This window comes from Camponotus vicinus, unplaced genomic scaffold, assembly GCF_025532165.1.
Source record: "Camponotus vicinus isolate PSW18456_S1 unplaced genomic scaffold, iyCamVici1.0 SCAF_7, whole genome shotgun sequence".
Lineage (NCBI taxonomy): Eukaryota > Metazoa > Arthropoda > Insecta > Hymenoptera > Formicidae > Camponotus > Camponotus vicinus.
In genome coordinates, this window is record NW_028141979.1 from 11,195,829 (window position 1) to 11,217,613 (window position 21,785).

Here is a 21,785-nt window from a genome sequence, read left to right on the forward strand (position 1 = left end):
TAAAGTAGGTAATTTTTATGCGGATGATACTATATGTGGGCAAATACTTAAAATTATTTCTATCATTCCTAAGTGAGGTTATGTTATGTATAGCTAGCTTCTTAACAAAGAAAGATTATTTTCGGAGATATTGACAATATTAGATCGCGCGGCGTAATGGTATTGATGTACTATAAGTATTGGTGATATTACATTGCGCGGTGAGATTTTATAATAAGAAATATTGGTGACAATAGATGGCGTGATGGAATTTTAATTAACAATATTAATTTATATTAACAATAATATGTTACTCGGTGGGATTAAGATTTATATGTTCGTCGGTGGAATTACAGTTTAAATATTATAGAGGCAAATTTTGCGTGTTTAAATAAAAATAAAAATTTTGTTGCGGGACGTAACACGGCATAAGTATCGTCTCCGTTTCTAAGATCTTCTAATTTTCGCCATGGTTTAAACATAAGTAATAACGAAAAGAAATAATTTTCTGGTTGTGTATTAACATTAACTTTATAATGATCAATAAGATATCCACGCTGTCGTCGCTTAAGATATTTACCATTATCTATTTTATAATACTCAACATACTTATTTTTAGGTTTGATCTTCGAGATATCATACCACTGCGCAAATTCATAAAGAGATATATTTTCTAGTTCATTTGGTCTATGTGGATAAAGATCATCTACTAAAGATGGATAAAATATATCTATAGATTCAGGATCAAGAGCTTCAATTTCCTTGCAGTTTTTTATTCTTTTACGTCGTATTTGGTTAACATCTAACCATTTGATAGTTGTATTTCGATCAGTTCCATACAAAGGAATACTTAACAATGTATCAGCAGCTTCTAGAGCTCCACATTCTCTATTATTCATAAATCGCAAACCCATATTCCAAAGACGACTTGCTAATGATTTGTTCTTATTATTTTCAATATTAAGAACAGAATCAGACGACTCACATTTTCCCGCTTTATTTATATATTTAGTAATGTACCAAGTAAGAAGCGATGATTTTTCACCAATAAATTGTATATCCATATTACCTTCCCATGCAGTAAGAAGAACAGGATTATAATCATTAATATTAACTTCATTATCCATTCGAGGAAGATCATAAAGCCTACTTTTATGTTTCAATTGTTTTCTACCTGCTATCGAAGTTGCCACATCTCTCATATTGAAAGTTTCAGTAACGGGACGAGGAAATCCAAAACGACACCGACGAATAACTTTACGTCCTACTTTTTTAGAGCGAAGACAATAATCGTTATGTTTATGTCGCTGATGCGTATCAACACGTTTATACAATAATGGTGAAATATTTTCATCTGGCATTTTGCAGCTTATATATTGTAAAATAAATTTGGAGACTTCTTCAATTGTAGATTCACCAAAAATCGGTGCATTTTTAATCCAAATTAATAAGTGGAAATGTTGTATACCTCTACCTTGGTATTCTCGTCGCCAAAAATAGTGCGTTACTTCTCCAATTGGATGATCTTTGGAGCTAATGAAGTCAAGCATTGCCCGAAATTTATTATCGAGAAACCTGGACGTTGATACAGAATCTTTAACAACAAGTACGCTAACGGATAAGGAAGCATCATGCCATCCATTTACTTCACGAATATATTCACCCAAATCTTCCCATAACCATTCACTCGGACTTAGTGTTAAAAACCATGTCGCAGGTCCGTAATGCTGCGTCATACACCTTAAATTACTTCTCGGTTTACGCCAATATTGTTCCGTATTTCGAAGTGTGGAAAATATTGTTGTTAGATCAGATTCCAACTGTTCTTTTGACATTGCTTCTAAATACTCTGCAGCCGTATAACGAACTTGAGGATTAATTACATTCAATTTATGATAAATTCCACGGCTTAACTGACGCATATTCGCATTATTCAACAAATAAAATAAGTATTGTTGATTTAATCTGTACTGTGGATGTTTAGATGTCAAACGACATTTAATAAATTCATGATCATGAAGTTTAACTTCCCTAATCTCATGTTGTCCATTAATACCAAAAGGGTATAAATCTGGAAAACACATTAAATCTAAATCTTTTTCACGATTATCCAAAGGCGCATTCTGAATTTTTATCATTTGATACAAGTCTGTCGAAGTTTTATTTGCTTTCTTTTCATATAAGGGATAAATAGTATATTGTTCATAATAGCCGTCATTTTCATCAGTAACTTGAGTTAACATTGCCTTCTGCTGATCGTCTAATGTAACTTCTACATCATTTTTCGTTTCTTCTACCAGATTATTTAATGACTCATTGTCAGATTCGTCACCTAATGTCGCTTCTGTCTCTTCCATTTGAAACTCTGAACTTTTTAATTGTTCTAAAATGTTTAATTCATTATGATCATTTGGCAGTATAATTTGGGAGTATAAAGCATTGTTGCGCTTTAACCACGTTAAAGCGTCAAATATTTTTTTAACATCAACCATCTCTTCCCAAATAATCTTTGATTTGGTCGGAATACCTCTAACTAAAATATATAATTCGTTATTAATATTTATTGGGTCAGTATTCAAACATAATTTATTCAACGTCTCCTGTAACGGAAGTGGTAAATGAAATGTTCTACCTTTAACTTTTTGTACCATTTGCCTTTGAGGCAACTTTTTATTAATAACAGTTCCCATTTTGACGACAGTTTGAAACGCTTTAGCTCTCTGTATAATCATTTTTTCAAATGTATTAAGAGATGATATTACTTTGGGTACATCATTTGTAAGGAGATTATTCAAGATGCAATACGCAGGCATTAAGCCTTTACGAAATTTACCTGCACAATAAGTACATATATATTGCGCATTATTTTCTTGTTGTTGTATATGTGCCATTAAACCTCTCCAACTTTGAATATTTATTTGTTCTCGAAGAATATTGACTTCAGAAACATTTCTCTTATAACACAATTTTTCGCATGATACGCAAGCATGCCGTGGTGTGTCTGTTGACCGCTTAACCAAGGCCTTAAACGCTTGATGATATTTAAAAATAATATCATCATCGCTCAGAATTGTATCTGCCTGTTGATGTTTGTACATATCTGCTTTTTCTTGTGCAGAAGTTACAATTTCATTTAATGTGTTTAAATCAGCATGAGTTAATGCTTCATCCAGATTATCCATCTTTCGATAAAAATCTGTAAGCTGATAAATTAAACGTTTAATATATCTTACTCGTGGAAAATGAGGCGATAATAGTTGAATTGGAAGAAACATTCCTTCGCAAAGTGTTAAATCAATATGGCAGCTACGCGTATGGCCCAATTTTTCATTTGAAATTTTCATAGTACATTTATGAATATTTTCTATCAATTTGGGTACATTCTTTAAAGTACATGTATTTATAGTTTCAAGAAATTTCTGATAACGATTAATTAAAAATGGATCGTCAGTTTTACATGAAGTATTGCACGACCACGATTTTTTCGCTTCTATTTCTATCAACGGTAATATATTTACTACTTGTCCTTCTGCATTCATTGCCAAAGGTTCCAATGCAGTTTTTATTAACGGTAGATTTGCTACTTTCTCTTCTGCATTCATTACCAAAGTTTCCTTTGAAGTTACATGACGATATGTAGAATCAATAAAATAGTTTTCAGATGAGGCTGTATGGCTCGATTCGCCACATAAAACATCTAATTTCTCTTCAACTGTGGAACATTTTACGGCTTGAGTCAAACTTACTTCTGTTTTTTTTTTAATCAAAGATAACATTTTGTAAATATTTCGAAGATAACTTCTTCTAACATGCATACACCAACGTACGATTTTTTCGGCTTTTAATCGTTTTTCGATATGATTTTTAATACCGAGTTTCTCAACAATATTTTTAGTAAATGTTTCTAAAGAATGCTGAAGTTTTATGGTGTTTTTCGACCAAAACTTTTCATATTTTTTTATAATTTTTTTTCCAACATCGTTATTTTTTATTGCAGATTTTTTATTTTTCTGATAATATCGTTTGTTATAAAGCCATTTGCGATTAGAATCTAATGCTTTTTGTCTGTCCTGTTCACGCTGAAAGTTTATAGAATAACGTATGCGTTTTTGTTCACATTGTCTTACAGAATCCTGTTGATATCGACATCGTTTCTTACGGCGATTATTTTCTACATCTTGTTGATATCGCTGTTGTTGTTTAGTACGATTATTTTCTAAATCTTGTTGATATCGACATCGTTTCTTAAGGCGATTATTTTCTAAATTTTGTTGATATCGACATCGTTTCTTAAGGCGATTATTTTCTAAATTTTGTTGATATCGCTGTCGCTGTTTAGTACGATTATTTTCTAAATCTTGTTGATATCGACATCGTTTCTTAAGGCGATTATTTTCTAAATTCTGTTGATTTTGACGCCGCTTTAATGCACGATTATTTTCTAAATCTTGTATATATTGATGTTGCTGTTTAACGCTACTATTTTCTAAATTTGTATATTGGATTGAAGGCAATTGTATTTTCATGCAACTATTGGTTATTTCTTCCTTAGATTGATTAATATCAGCAAGTTTTTTTAATTGATTTTCTTTTTGTTGCTTAGTTTCATCCTTTGTATATTGATGTTGCTGTTTAGCGCAGCTATTCTCCAAATTTGTACATTTGATTGAGAGGGATTGTGTTTTCATGCAATTATTGGTTAATTCTTTCTTAGATCGACGAATATCAGCAAGTTTTTTTAACCGATTTTCTTTTTGTGATTCAGTCTCATATTGCCGTATACTACGAGCACGAGCAGCTTCTATTTCTCTGAATTTTACTATTGCTAATGGAAGCACTTTTTGAGGAACATATCGTGGATCTTGAGGAAAATGTTCAATTATATTTGATTCAAAAATTTTTATCAAATGTGAACGCATTAAACTATGATTATATTTTACTCTTTCAGGTTTAATATTAAATAATAATGAAATCGCAAATGCTATTGCAAAAACACCACAATCGTTACCATTTGGTTGTTGTTGCACAGTAGGAAATCTAACAAGACATTTCTCAAAGTCATATGTTGGAAATAATCTTTTTAAAAATTGTTCATGATGCTTATGCAGTCTTTTAGAATTTAACGAATCATAAATAAATATATATTTTGTGTTATAGTAACTACATACCCAATGTCCGTCAAACGGACCTGATGAACTATGCAATATTTGAATATGATTTTTATCTTTTGGCATAGATTGAATAGTATCAAGACACTGCACTCGCCAGGTTTCGACAGGTGTATAATCTGAACAATTTTGTAAAAGATGACCAAAATGTTCCATATGAATGTCAGTTAACCAATTGCCTCGAATAATTATATCTTTTTCTCTAGGCATTAAGACTATTTGTTTGTTTATCTTTACAGACATTTTGTATATATAAAGTAAACGTTTTTTATACAAACAACAACTTTATATAGACTTTATAAAAACTTTATATATATTAGTTTTATTTATGTATAATACCTTTTTATGAGCACACAGCAACTCTATAACGGCGCACAGCAGCCTTTTATTGGCGCACAGCAGCCACTTTTTATAAGCGCACAGCAGCTCTATAACGGCGCACAGCAGCCGTTGTTTATAGGCGCACAGCAGCCTTTTATTGGCGCACAGCAGCCACTTTTATGAGCGCACAGCAGCTCTATAACGGCGCACAGCAGCTCTATAATACCGCACAGCAGCCGTTCTTTATAGGCGCACAGCAGCCTTATATAAAATAAGTTAAAAAATAAAATTTTATACTTACCTCTATTCTCAACGAAGAAAAGTGAAAAAACCTGCGTAACACCCTATATAAATATCAGTATTGTACAGTATATCACATTTTCAACATCTTCCTTAATAAAAATAAAATACATATCTCTTTTTAATCCTTCAATTGTGCGATTTTTCACGAATCACGTGGAATTTTAAGAGCTCCTAATGAATTAAACGGTACATTCTCGTTTCGCAAAAAACTGAGTTTTTGCCAGAAAGATATCGAAAAGATTAAACAATTAAGTATTGTATTTTGTTAAAGATCGTGCGCAACGGCTGAAGGTTTAATCAATACTTTAAATATCCAATTCATAAGTTATATCACTTAAAATATATCCAATATATAGAAATTTAATTTTGCAATAAATTTTGCAACAAGCAAATGTATGTGCAATTTAAAATTATTTTAATAATTATTTTAATAATTATTTTAACATTATTTAATTCTAAAATACGTAAGATTTAAAATTCATTATAATTTATGAATTTAAATATTACAGGAAGTTGTTTTTAAGATAATGAAGCTATTACTTTTTTTTTGTATATTTAAATATATTGAAATTGTATGAAATTTAAGATTTGCAATTATAGAGATATATTTATAAAAATAGATATAAAAATATTGATCTTTTAAAAAATGTTTATAACTATTTGCACATTTAATTTCTAAATAGTATTTCGATAAAACTATAACAATATGACAAATTATCTTAGTAAAATATATTTGCAAAATTAAATTTACAAACACATTGCATCTGTATATAGTATTTATTTGTTAGACATAAATTATTAATGTATATACTTTTACATATGCAAAATAACTTGTATAATACATGCTTTACGAAATAATTTTAAACAATAAAAATCATAGAATATTTATGGAATATATTATTTAATAAAGGTATGTAGATAGGGTTCAAATGTATAAAAAGTAATGTGAAATGATTACTTGACGAATTACCAGAAGAATATAGCCACACTTCTTTATACAGGGTGAGCCATTTTAATTAACGCACGCAATTATTTCGGAAACAAAGCATTTTAGAGAAAAATGTTTCAGACAAAAGTTTTATGGTTTCGAAAGGGCCATAAGATGGTATCATTGGTTTGACACTGAAGAGTTCATTTGCAGGTCACGTGAAGGTCACTTCAATTTTTTTAAATGGAACACCCTATATATTTTTGCACACTCTTGTAGCTTATCTCGAGAGCTTTCCAAAACACTATAATTAAGTACCTTTTCGTTAAGTACTTTTTGAGTTATGAGGCTTGAAATAATTTCTTAATTTTACATAAACCGTAAAATATCTTGTAAAATATTCATTTTTCGATTATCTTACCTTAATACTTTTACGTACAAAATAATGAGAGGAATCAATTGGTGTAAAGAAAACACATAGTTGTTTTTAAGAAAAAATATGGAATTGTTAATTGCAAATTACATATTTTTTCTTCAAAACAACTATGTGTTTTCTTTAGACCAATTGATTCCTCTCATTATTTTGTACGTAAAAGTATTAAGGTAAGATAATCGAATGTTACGTCCCGCAACAAAATTTTTATTTTTATTTAAACACGCAAAATTTGTCTCTATAATCTTTAATTTGTAGTTCCACCGACGAACATATAAATCTTAATCCCACCGCGTAACATATTATTGTTAATATAATTAATATTGTTAATTAAAATTCCACCACGCCATCTATTATCACCAATATTTCTTATTATAAAATCTCACCGCGCAATGTAATATCACCAATACTTATAGTACATCAATATCATTCCGCCGCGCGATATACTATTGTCAATATCTCCGAAAATAATCTTTCTTTGTTAAGAAGCTAGCTATACATAACATAACCTCACTTAGGAATGATAGAAATAATTTTAAGTATTTGCCCACAGTATCATCCGCATAAAAATTATCTACTTTACCGACAATAGGCAAAATCACCCACGCAAAAGTTACCGACAGTCGATAAAATAAATTCCTACTTTACCGACAGAGTAAAAATTACCGACAGAAAAGTTACCGACGAATGATAAAGTAATTTCCTACTTTACCAACAGCAGGTAATGTCACCCGCACAAAAATTACCGACGGTTGATAAGGAAGTTTTCTACCTTACCGACCGAGCAAAAGTTACCGACACAAAAGTTACCGACACATGATAACAGAGTTACCGACGTTACCGACTGAAGATAAAGTCATTCCCTACTTTACCGACTGAAGATAAGGTTGCTTCCTACTTTACCGATTGAAGATAATAATGTTGCTAACCTTACCGACATATAAGAGTATACCTCTTTTATTGGTATATTATCCTGATACTAAAAAAGTTAAAAACTAAAATTCAAAGGATTTTTATTAAGTTATATATACATATATATATATATTTGTACACGTCTCAGCACCGACTATACATATATCTCATTATTTTAAGGCATAGACTATATCAAAAATCTTTTATTTCTTATTAACTCAAAAAATAATATAGATATAAATCTCGTTATAATTTTTACTTAAAGAGCACAAAAAGCTGAGTCGATACATATATGCATAATTATGAAAACTTCACTATTACCAATTTTATAACTAAAGTTTTAAATATGATTTTACGTATGCAATATTATAAGTCGCTAAAAAGTGCTCAAGGTTAAATGCAACGCATTTCTCAGAAGCGCCGATCGATCACAATTCTCAGAAATGCCTAGCTCTCCGCATTCCAAGCTCCGGAATATTCTAGAATATTCCGTTCGAATATTATTGCGCAACATGATGAAATAATTAATTATTATTAAGAGACAAACGAAATTATTGTTAAATGTTAATATTAAGCATACGCAATAATTTTTATTAATTTATTAATTCAAAAACCTAACAGTTATAATTATTAAAAGTTAAATCTAAAGAATATTCCGTTCGAATATTATTGCGCAACATAATGCAACATGATGAAATAATTAATTATTATTAAGAGACAAACGAAATTATTGTTAAATGTTAATATTAAGCATACGCAATAATTTTTATTAATTTATTAATTCAAAAACCTAACGGTTATAATTATTAAAAGTTAAATCTAAAGAATATTCCGTTCGAATATTATTGCGCAACATAATGCAACATGATGAAATAATTAATTATTATTAAGAGACAAACGAAATTATTGTTAAATGTTAATATTAAGCATATGCAATAATTTTTATTAATTTATTAATTCAAAAACCTAACGGTTATAAGTATTAAAAGTTAAAATCAAAGAATAAAAATTGTTGCATAACATGTTGAAATAGTTAATTAATAGTCTTTATTCCGCCGTAAATTAAAATTATGTTCACTTATATCACACCGCGTGAAATAGCTGCAATAATTTATTAAAAACAATTAATTTACATTATTTTTCCACCGTGAATTAATTATATGCATATATAAAATAGCCGCAATACTTTATTGCGCCATGAAATAAATTTAATTTATATTACTCTTTTAATTATATCCCACCGTGATATAAAATAAATTATTGCATGCTAAAACGAGAATTTGTTAACAATAATTATATTCATATAGATATATTATATATATATATATACATATATCTATATCCCACTGCGTAATCATAAATATATATATATTTTCAAATGTTAAAAGAATTGTAATTATAATAATTATGATATCAGAATTTATTTAAAAGCATTTTTATATAATAATACATAAAGGAAAAGAATGAACTTTTGAACGGAGCATGCTAGAAACTCCGTTGACATTTCTACAGTTAGAGCTTAAAATTCTACATTAGAAAATATATGCATGTGAACTGCAAAGAAATTCTGATAGTCAAATAATTATTATAAAAAATTATATGTCAAAAGACAATGTACCAGTATAGCCGATTCTATACTGACCGCTCCGTCGCCCCCACTCTGAATCAGAAGAGTCGCGCCACCTACAACTCAAGTTACGCCCAATTCCTGCGGCAACGCCCAGCAGCGCGCGCATCTTCCCCACGCTTGCACCAGCGGCGCGCGCAACCAGCCCGGAGAAGGGAACCAATGAGCGATCGCGCCGCCCACGCCTGAGGCGCACATCCTCCACCATCAGACCCAGCACGAAAAGTAGGGACCGACGCCTATATAAACCCGTGCAGAGCGGTCCTCCTCGCATTTTGCCCAACGTTTTCAACATTCAACTACCTCCGGCATTTGGCCCAGCGATCTTCACAGTGTTAACTTGTATACTTTAAAAGAAAGTGTCTTCGAGCTTATAATCTGGGCCACCTGCCACTTATTCTCCAACGGCTCCGGACCTCTCTTCAGGGACCTCGCCGAGGCAGTCGGTCTCCAGCAGAGAGGAATCATCCTTACACACCGAGAGACTTCATTGCTTGACTGCAACCCTCTTCCTGCGCCATCACCGAGGTAGACGGCATCCAGTGGAAGGAAGCAGCATCCACACATTAGAATACAGCAGCTCTTGGTAAATACTTAGATGAATGTTATTCATCTAAATTCTTAATTCAATTTTATTTCAACTTACTACTAACAACTAAATTCAGTGAAACAGTGCGCGACAATTCGGGAACCTTACCTTTGATTACCCGTATTCCTTAATCCAGTTATTCAATTTATTTAAATATTACTTCAAATTGGAAGACTTTTACTGGGACTTATCTCCTTGATAAGACGACTCGATTGACAGTGAATAAAGCGAGGCTGCTTCGGCAGGGTATTGCTCAAGGCGCGGCGCAGTGAAAAAGGCAATTATCCTCAGGGAAATTTCCTTTTTTTCTTGGAGCTGTTGACCATTCCTGGAAAACGGAACTAGAATGTCCTGTCAATCGACGTTTGATTAGGCGAAGATACAATTTCGGCCCGGTTAATTGACAATTTTCATGAGATTGTCTTTTAATTTTGGAGCTGATTGACGCAACCGTCACATTGAATCTTGCCTTGATTTCAAGACACGAGATACATCCCAGAAATTAGTGATGATGCACTGGCTTAGCTTTTGATAATTTCAATTATTATTTTAGTACTTTCATTTATTATAACCTGACATTATAAGGTTAATACTAAGCCAGACGTTTGACAGGTGGATACATTATTAAAGTATCCAATCTCCTTATTCCTCCTCAAGCCTCTTCGATTTTCAGCAAACCGACTTTAGATATTCAAATCGCAATTTAAAAACAAGGCTAACCTAATAATTTAACGAAATTATATAAATTACCGTCGGTCGATAAAGTTACCATCGGTCGGTAAAACCGAAATCTACATTACCGACGGTCGGCAAACTAAAGTTACCATCGGTCGGTAAAACCGAAATCTACATTACCGACGGTCGGTAAACCAAAGTTACCATCGGTCGGTAAAACCGAAATCTACATTACCGGCGGTCGGTAAACTGAAGTTACCATCGGTCGGTAAAACAGAAATCCACATTACCGACGGTCGGTAAAACCGATGTTACCATCGGTCGGTAAAACAGAAACCTACATTACCATCGGTCGGTGGGTTTCGTGAGTCGATAATTATCCCGGGTCGGTAATTCATTATTACTATTATAACTTATTCTGCTCCGACTATATTCTAGCCGCGATCTAAACCTTTGTGAAGCTTCAATAATTAGATCTTACTATTACTTTCTGTATTCTTGGGATAATAATTATTTATTACTGAACGAATAGTCACGCGAGACCCTTTCTTTTATTCAACAGGTGTTGGTCAATGTAAGTACCACCGAACCACTATACAATATTATTCCATCTTCACTTAATTAAATTGTTACCAAACTATATAATTAATAGATGGTCCGCGCTCGACGCTCAACCGCGGGTACTCGACGTGAGCTTTCCATTTGCAACGCTTCTCGCCATATACAACAGAATAGACGCACCCGACGATTACTGCTTAATCGCGTCTCATTCCTTAACGACCTTATAGAGCCAACCCCATCTACGATAAATCAGTCTTCTCCATTCATCCCAGAGATCGCAGAAATAAATGTTTCAACGTCAAAAGATCTGTCTCCCCCTCTAACCGAAGGAAATACAGAAATCCAAGAACCCCTCGACACTCAAATAAATACTTTCGCTTCAACGACACAACCTACGGGAAATAACTACACTCCCTTTGAAACAACAGAGGAACTACCTGAAGAACTGAGCGACCTTATCTTGGAAACCGAAGAGCGAAACGCTGAGATAGCGTCAAACCCAGAACAATATAATTATTCGCCGGAAGAAGACGATTCCTATCCTCCTCCAAGCTATTCACCAGTAACATACGAGGATCTAGACCCTTTCGCTCCCTTGGAGATTCCCCAAATAGAAATCGCGATACCTATTGCAAATATCGATAGCGAATATTCATATATTCTCCCAGAAATATACGGTTACTCTTCGGAGGAATAAATCCACATTTATTCAAGTTATAAAAGAAAAGAAACAAAAGGTGAAATAAATAAAGAAATCTTAAATCTATATAAATCATTTATTTATTCGCATTCCCTCCTGAATCCTCTCTCGAAGAGCACAGCAGACCTTCAATCTCTCGGCGTCCCAGGGTATAGCCGGCCTAGCAGGTTGCCCTAAAACAAATTGAGAGATTAATTGCGTCCAACTGGGAAAGTAAGACTTCCAGACCAGTCCTGAGGAACTGGGGACGTAACACGAAAAATGAATATTTTACAAGATATTTTACGGTTTATGTAAAATTAAGAAATTATTTCAAGCCTCATAACTCAAAAAGTACTTAACGAAAAGATACTTAATTATAGTGTTTTGGAAAGCTCTCGAGATAAGCTACAAGAGTGTGCAAAAATATATAGGGTGTTCCATTTAAAAAAATTGAAGTGACCTTCACGTGACCTTCAAATGACTCTTCAGTGTCAAACCAATGATACCATCTTATGGCCCCCTCGAAACCATAAAACTTTTGTCTGAAACATTTTTCTCTAAAATACTTTGTTTCCGAAATAATTGAGTGCGTTAATTAAAATGGCTCACCCTGTATAAGCAAATCCTGCAATATTTAAATTAGATAAATAATTTTGAACCCTATCTACATACCTTTATTAAATAAAAATGTTTATAATATATAGAAACATTATTCTTATTGCTTTTCAACAAACTCAATTATTTTGTTAAGTATGTATTATATTTGTTAGACATAAATTATTAATGTATATACTTTTACATATGCAAAATAACTTGTATAATACATGCTTTACGAAATAATTTTAAACAATAAAAATCATAGAATATTTATGGAATATATTATTTAATAAAGGTATGTAGATAGGGTTCAAATGTATAAAAAGTAATGTGAAATGATTACTTGACGAATTACCAGAAGAATATAGCCACACTTCTTTATATAAGCAAATCCTGCAATATTTAAATTAGATAAATAATTTTGAACCCTACATACCTTTATTAAATAAAAATGTTTATAATATATAGAAACATATTATTCCTATTGCTTTTCAACAAACTCAATTATTTTGTAAAGTATGTATTATACAAGTTATGTTGTATATGTGAAAATATATACCAATTTATAACAAATAAATACTATGGATACAATGTGTAAAAAATAAAATAAAGTAATTACCTGACTGAGTCCACAATAAAGTGTATAACGACACTTGTTTGTAATCAAACTTCCTGTAATATTTTAATTAGATTAATAATTTTAAATTTTATCTACATACGTTTATTAAAACTAAACGAACAATATATACAGTTTTTGCAACTTTTTAACGGATAAAGTTATTATGTAAAGCATTATGTAAAACATATATATAAGTTATCTTTTATATTTATTTCTAATAAATCAATACTACTTGTATGTATAAAAAGTAATGTGAGAGGTAATTACCTGATAAATTATCCAGAAATATTATATATAACCAGTGTGTAATTGTGACACCAGTGTGATATTTGTTTATAACCAAACTTCCTGCAATATATAAAGTAGATTAATAATTTTGAACCCTATATCTATACATACGTTTAATAAAACTAAATAATAAATAAACAATACATATCATAAATATATCTTATATATAATTCTTTCTAGTTTCAAATAGATCAAAATATTTTGTAACACTGCATATATATCACAAGTTATTTTATATTATTATGTATAAGATCATATGCATTAATGATTTATTTATAATAAATAGTATGGATGTAATGTAAAATAATTACCTAATTAAAATATTAGAAATGTTATCCAAGAGAAAAATATCACGTTCTTATTACTATTTATTAGCGCTAATATATTCACTTTCTGAACATTGGCAATAATATATAAACATATTACCAACAATATAGAGATTACAATAATATAATTATCACGCCCTCTATGATAACGTGAGCAGACAATGCATCAGTATTGTCAGATTTGGCGCTTAAAAACAAAGTGATGGGGGGCGCGATCACCAAATCTAATAACATTTAATTTTATACGTGCAATTTTGTTGTGTTTACACAAGTGATTGCCGATTGAACAAATGGCCTTATAGAGATTCATTTCTAATTAGTTTTATGTTTACGGAATAAAAGGCAACCATTGTGCTTTCTCTTTGAGACACCTCCGATTAGACACAGTACAATTGGACACAACTGGCTTTCATTGGCTAATCGTGCTTGATCGTGCTACCCTAGGCATCGGTCGATATGATTGGCTGTGTCTAATCGTACTGTGTCTAATCGGGTAATCCCCTTTCTCTTTTGGCTAACCTCCTTTATAAGTATTTTATCGAGAGTCATCCACTTTTTACAATGGCTAATCGCAAAAGGTAAGCATGAATATAAATACATTATATATATATATATATATATATATATATATAAATTTTATTAATATACAAATAATAGATAATATTGGTTAACCTTTATTTTAATCTTTTATCGTAATACACACATTATATGTTGCACGCGTGATACATATTATAAGAAAATATTAAAATAAAGATAAACCAAAACGTTATCTATCATTTTTATAAAAATATTTTATAATTTATATTATATATTTTCACTTCCAATAAAAGATAAAAACAAAAATTAATCACTTATCTATCATTTCTATAAAGATATTTTATAATTTATTATTTTATTATTCTATTATCTTAATCTTTTATTATAATGCATATGTATTGCATGCACAATACTTGGCTAATCTTTATTTTAACCCTTTATTATAATACATAAAATATATGTTATACGCAGAAATACATATAGTTATTCATCGCAATAATTAATGATTATTTTAATCCTTTATTATAATACATTTGTATTGTGCACGCAACATATAGCAATATAAATGCATTACAATAAAAGTTAACTAAATATTGTGCACGCAACAAATATGCACAATAAAAGATTAAAAATATATAAAATAATAAAATATTATAAAAGATCTTTATAGAAATGAAATAGTTTATCTTTATTTTAATTCGTTATTGTAATATGTATATGTTGTGCATGCAATACATATGTATTACAATAAAAGAATAAAATAAAGATAAACCAATACGTTTTCTATCATTTTTATACAAATATTTTATAACTTATATTATACATTTACAGTTCCAGAAACGAAAAAGAACCAGCAATTAATGATAATGAAACTCACAAAAGGTAAGCAATGATTATTAATAATATCTATAAAGATATTTTATAATATAATTTATTATTTTATATATTTTATTTCAATCTTTTATTATAATCTTCTATTATATATGTTTCACGCATGATACTGTTTAACTTTTATTTAAATGTCTTATAATTCATATATGTATTATACATACAAATACATATAATTACTCATCGCAATAACTAATGATTGTTATAATACATATATATTACTATATGTTGCATGCGCAATACAAATACATTATAATAAAAGATTAAAATAGACCATTAAAATTAAAACTAACCATTAGTTGTTGCGATACGTAACTATATGTACTTCTGCGTATAACACATATATATGTATTACAATAAAAGATTAAAATAAAGGTTAACCAAGTATTGTGTGTGCAACTCATATGCATTACAATAAGGATTAAAATAATAAAATATATAAAATAATAAAATATTATAAAATTTTTTATAGAAATGATAGATAACAATCTATTATTTCATTATAAAAATGTTTTATAATCTATTTTAATATTTTATTATCTTAATCTTTTATTATAATGCATATGTATTGCACACACAATACTTGGTTAACTTTTATTTTAACACTTTATTGTAATACATATTGTAATACATATATATAATAAAAATATAGAAATATATAATAAAAATAGATGACAAAGAATTAATTTTTATTTTAATCTTTTATTGTAATACAAAAATATTTTATATTGTACAATATATTTTATACATTTCTATTTTCAGATCTAACGAAAAGGAAAATGAAGAAAATCCTAAAAAGTAAGTGTAACACATTATATTATTAATACATATGCGTAAGAAATGATAGATAACAAGGGAATAAAAATTTATTTTACTATTTTTATTGTAATTCACTTATTGTAATTACTTATTTTTTATTGTAATTCATATTTGTGTTGCACACACAATACATATATGCATTACAATAAAAGATTAAAATGAAGATTAATCATTTATTATCTATCATTTCTACTATCATTTCTAAACATATTTTATAATATATATTTTATATGTTTCCATTCTTTCAGAACCTACAATATGGAAGAAATGGAGCCAGAAATTGAATTGTCGTCCTTTTTACGTGTTGAGGCTGAAGCGGCTTTAAAAGAAAATATAATACTTAAAAAAAAAATACAAAAATTAATGGAAACACAAAAATTAATGGAAACACAAAAAGAATCGCCGCTACCAACGATGGCATCACTACCACCGCCACTGCCGCCGTCAACGTCGTCACCGCTGCCATCGCCGTCAGCGTCGTCACCGCTGCCACCGCCGCCGTCGTCACCGATAACGACAGCGGGGCAAGTAAGAGGTAAATAATTTTGAATTATATAATTGGCACGTTAATTATAAAGGAATCAGCTAAATGAATCAGCTATGTTAAAAGTTAATAAATCTATTACATTTTCAGATTTATGAATTTAACATTGCCCAAAGTATTTTTAGCCTTCTATAGAATTAAAATTTTTATTTTCATGAGTTTTTGTGTCGTATAAATTATATTTTACAAAAGAAATTTTTAATTCACAAATAATTATTTTTATATTTTAAAAGGCTAAAAGTATTTTGCGTAATGTTAAATTCATGAATCTGAATGTACATATATTAAAATTAGATTTATTAACTTTCAATATAGTTAATCCGTGCAGTTCTTCTTTAAATATTATATTCAAATAAAATAACATTAAAATATTTCTTTTATTGTAGAACAACCGCGTGCACGATGGGCTAGAGCGGGACGGTCGAGAGGACGAGCCCGAGGCCGAAGTTCCAATCCAAGAACCTCAGCCCGTTATAGAAATAATATTTTTAATTTTTATTAATATTTAAATGTGTATGCGTGTGCGTGTGTGTGTGTATCATCATAACATAGAATATTTTTTATAAATGTGTCTTTTTGTTTTTTCTTTCTATGCTTTGCACAAACTACTTTTTATTTTTCATTTCCTTTTGCAAAGCATAAGCTATTTTTAATTTTAAAAATTTAAATATTCTACGTTATGATGATATAAAAATATGTTTGTATATGTGTACATGCGTGTGCGTGTGTGTATGTAATATCATCATAGCATAGAGTATTTATTTTTTCTTTCTATGCTTTTGCATAAACTACTTTTCATTTTTAATTTTCTTTCGCAAAGCATAAGTTATTTTTAATTTTGAAATTTTGAATTTCAATACTCTATGTTATGATGATATAAAAATATGTTTGTGTGTGTGTGTGCGTGTGTATATGTGTGTGTGTGTGTGTACATCATCATACATAGAATATTTTTTTTTATAAATGTGTTTTTTCGTTTTTTCTTTCTATGCTTTGCATAAACTACTTTTTATTTTTAATTTTCTTTTGCAAAGCATAAGCTACTTTTAATTTTGAAATTTAAAAATTCTATGTTATGATGATTTCTTTTAAAATCGCTTCAGCCTCAACATGTAACGATGACGATAATTCAATTACTGACTCCATTACTTCTTCCATGATTAGTTTGTGCGTGTGCGTTTGTGCGTGTGTGTGTGTGTATCATCATAACATAGAATATTTTTTATAAATGTGTCTTTGTTTTTTCTTTCTATGCTTTGCATAAACTACTTTTTATTTTTCATTTCCTTTTGCAAAGCATAAGCTATTTTTAATTTTGAAAATTTAAATATTCTACGTTATGATGATATAAAAATATGTTTGTATATGTGTACATGCGTGTGCGTGTGTGTATGTAATATCATCATAGCATAGAGTATTTATTTTTTCTTTCTATGCTTTTGCATAAACTACTTTTCATTTTTAATTTTCTTTCGCAAAGCATAAATTATTTTTAATTTTGAAATTTTGAATTTCAATATTCTATGTTATGATGATTTTTTCTTTCTATGCTTTTGCATAAACTACTTTTCATTTTTAATTTTCTTTCGCAAAGCATAAATTATTTTTAATTTTGAAATTTTGAATTTCAATATTCTATGTTATAATGATTTTTTCTTTCTATGCTTTTGCATAAACTATTTTTCATTTTTAATTTTCTTTCGCAAAGCATAAATTATTTTTAATTTTGAAATTTTGAATTTCAATATTCTATGTTATAATGATTATATCAATTGCAATAAAATGAGCATTATATTTTTTCAATGCCATTGCTAGAGCTGTGATGACTATACCAGAACCACTACCTATTTCTAAACAAATCACAGGTTTCATCGCATGCAGAATGTCTAAATCTTCTTCCAAATCATCTATTAAAAGATACGAATCCTCAGAAGGATCATAAACTGTCTTAAGTTCTTCATCTGATAAATTAACTACTGGAGTTTCCATAAAATTTACGGTGAAAATTGTAAGAAATTTCTTTTATAAAACTTGCAAAGTAATCAATGTTAAGTAATAACAATCCGCTGCTTCAGCTCTATTTGACATATCCTATAACAAAGAGAATAGTTATGCATAAAAAATAATACTCTTCGCAACTTTTGTACGCAACTTGTAGTACATGATAAAAGCACAATTTTTTATAACATTCCAATAATTATATATGAAAATTGAAAATGATTTTCAAAATGCTCAAGAATTCTTGTAAAATAGGTAACAATAAGATATATATGTCGCTTGTGTAAGTAAATCGCAATTTTTTATCGTTACAATTCGATGAATAAACATATATTTTGCAATAAATAGTACATACTGTGAAAGAAATATAAGAATAATAAATATACGTAAATTTGCAAGAAGAAACGCGAAAAATAAATGTTACTATTATTGCATGCGCGCTGAAAACAGAAAACTTGACGTCACCTTGTGGCGCGAATTCTCTCGTCCAGTTGATCCACCGTAAGTTTCAAGAGACTCATAAGACCTTCCGTTAATGCATCCCGCGTCGGATTTTCGCAAAAGTCATCTATCTTGTCGTCGATAGATGTATTGTCACTCGCTGTGTCCACGTCCATGTTATAGCTGTAGTGAAGTAGACACTACCGTGTCTCTTGATATATATATATATATATATATATATATATATATAATCTGAAATAATAATATAGATACAATCTAATCTAAATATATAAATGTTATATGTATATTATTAATTATTTTATATAATTACCTGAAGTGACACACTTAACCTTTTACAACATATTTATAAGCACCGTTAACGCCACAGAGCGCTACTAATGCTGCGTCGCGTGAATCACTGCTAGCGCATTCTTGTGGCAGACGTTGGAAACGTATTTCTGTATTTTCTTTGTTACGTTAAGAGGAGTTGATGACGACCATGACGACGTTTCTTAATCGAAATTTTCACATTTCAGACTTTGCATCATGATATCTCCGTTTACAGAGCACGTAGCGCAAAAATAAAAACACTTTTATTATTTAATTTAAACCCAAGCTATCGATTAATTCTACTAAGAACTCGATCCGTTGAGCGGTTATATGAGAAATAAAAATATCGAGTTATACTCTCAATCCGACTCGCGTAATAATACACGGAGTGCATTTTTTGCTTACGCTGGGACTTAGCAAAGACACTACCGTGTCTCTTGATTTTCCCTTTGGCCTTTGAGGCCTATACGAAAATATGGATTCGTCGGATGAATATTCTCCATCATCAATGAGGAATAACGGAATAGCCACGGGTGGATTTCTGGATAAGGCATCAGCGTTATAATTTAGAGTTCCCTTTTTATATTGTATTTCATACTGATATTCAGAGAGTTTCATTCTCCACTTCCATAATCTTGAGGAAGGATCCTTGATGGAGTGTAGCCACACTAATGGTTTATGGTCAGTTACTATCGTGAATATTCTTCCGTATAAATAGGGTCTAAAATGATTTACGCAATAAATGATAGCTAAACATTCTTTCTCTATTGTAGAATAATTTTGTTCGGCGGAATTTAGAATTCGAGATGTGTAGGCAACGGGTAGATCTTTCCCTATTATTCCTTGACTGAGCACTCCTCCGACCGCATATCCAGATGCATCAGTGGTTAGAATGAATGGATTAGTAAAGTCGGGATATTGTAAAATAGGCTCAGAGCATAGTGAATTCCTTAGAATATCGAATGCTTCTGCTTGTTTGTCCTGCCAATCGAATTTCTTATCCTTTTTTAAGAGATCAGTTAATGGTTTTGCGACTTTGGAAAAATTTGGAATAAATCTTCTATAATATCCGGCTAGTCCTAGGAATTGTTTGATGTTTTTCGGATTCTTCGGAGTAGGAAAATTCATTATTGCCTTTATCTTAGCGGGGTCAGGCTTGACTCCGTCAGATCCAATTATATGTCCTAGATACATAACTTCACGTCGTAAGAATTCGCATTTATCTGGTTGTAATTTTAAATTTGCAGCTCTCAATCTCTGCATTAATTTTTCGAACTTGCTTTCGTGTTCTTGCAATGATCATGCATATACGACAATATCATCCATGTAGACGAATAATTCATTTCCCTGAAGTCCGGATAGAACGTTATCCATCAATCTTTGAAACGTTGCAGGAGCATTTTTTAATCCAAATGGCATTCGTTTGAATTGGTAATGTCCGTAAGGTGTAGAGAAAGCAGTTTTATGGGCATCTTTTGATGCCATAGGTATTTGGTGGAAACCGGAAGCTAAGTCCAGTACTGAAAAATATTTTGCAGATCCAAGTTGATCTAATATATCCGTTATATTTGGAAGAGGATAGGCATCGCCTATTGTTTTTTCATTGAGATTTCGATAATCGATAACCATTCGCCACCTTTTATTCCCTAGGGAATCTGGCTTTTTCGGAACTATCCATAAAGGAGAGTTATAAGGGGAAGTAGAAGGTCTTATTAAATCAGAAGATAATAATTCATTTACTTGTTTATTAATTTCTTCCTTATGTACAGGAGGAAATCTATATTGTTTCGTGTGGACAGGCATTTCATTAATAGTAGGAATAGAATGCTGAGCGGCGTTTGTCGCTTGGAGATGTTCACCGGGAAGGTGAAATCTGTCGGAGTGTTTGAAAACTAGTAGTCGAACATTTTCTGATTCCTCGGAATTCAGATGTTCGAGGCGTAGAAGGTTTATGACATCAACAGTTCTATCTGTTGGTGTTGATAATGCCTGGTTAAAGTAAATGGGATTATCTATGGCTTTGACGAATTCCACTCGGGGTTCGTCTAGTCCAGCGAGATTGTTGGAGTTAAAAGTTCTGATTAATCCTCTGGGAAGCCCTTGGGTTCCCGTGGGATTCTCTGTTATTTCATGAGTATCATAATCTTGCAATTCTATGAATGGAATATTAAGGGTCAATTCTTCCTCGGAAGTATTGAATATAGGCATATGGACTTTTCC

At 30.5% G+C, this 21,785-nt stretch overlaps 2 protein-coding genes across 2 annotated transcripts; one reads left to right on the plus strand and one right to left on the minus strand.

Annotated features, from left to right (window-relative positions):
* Window positions 1-14,567: 14,567 nt before the first annotated feature.
* On the plus strand, window positions 14,568-18,738 carry LOC145975063 (uncharacterized). Its single transcript, XM_083105196.1, has 5 exons — window positions 14,568-14,586; window positions 15,377-15,427; window positions 16,196-16,231; window positions 16,501-16,787; window positions 18,662-18,738. The coding sequence occupies exons 1-5, from the start codon at window positions 14,570-14,572 to the stop codon at window positions 18,736-18,738; spliced, it is 468 nt and encodes a 155-aa protein (XP_082961322.1). The 5' UTR covers window positions 14,568-14,569.
* On the minus strand, window positions 16,116-19,867 carry LOC145974647 (SNAPIN protein homolog). Its single transcript, XM_083104624.1, has 3 exons — window positions 19,567-19,867; window positions 19,260-19,487; window positions 16,116-18,887 (listed from the first exon to the last, which is right to left on the minus strand). The coding sequence occupies exons 2-3, from the start codon at window positions 19,409-19,411 to the stop codon at window positions 18,845-18,847; spliced, it is 195 nt and encodes a 64-aa protein (XP_082960750.1). The 5' UTR covers window positions 19,412-19,487; window positions 19,567-19,867; the 3' UTR covers window positions 16,116-18,844.
* Between the last annotated feature and the right edge of the window lie 1,918 nt (window positions 19,868-21,785).

What these genes read in the sequence shown, in the direction of transcription:
- LOC145975063 (XM_083105196.1), top strand. An exon ending in GATAATGAAACTCACAAAAG is followed by an intron (nt 15,428 to 16,195) that starts GTAAGCAATGAT and finishes TTCTATTTTCAG; the next exon opens with ATCTAACGAAAAGGAAAATG. An exon ending in AATGAAGAAAATCCTAAAAA is followed by an intron (nt 16,232 to 16,500) that starts GTAAGTGTAACA and finishes CCATTCTTTCAG; the next exon opens with AACCTACAATATGGAAGAAA.
- LOC145974647 (XM_083104624.1), bottom strand. Translation starts at nt 19,411, where the DNA reads ATGGACGTGGACACAGCGAGTGACAATACATCTATCGACGACAAGATA. An exon ending in GAGAGAATTCGCGCCACAAG is followed by an intron (nt 18,888 to 19,259) that starts GTGACGTCAAGT and finishes TCTTTGTTATAG; the next exon opens with GATATGTCAAATAGAGCTGA.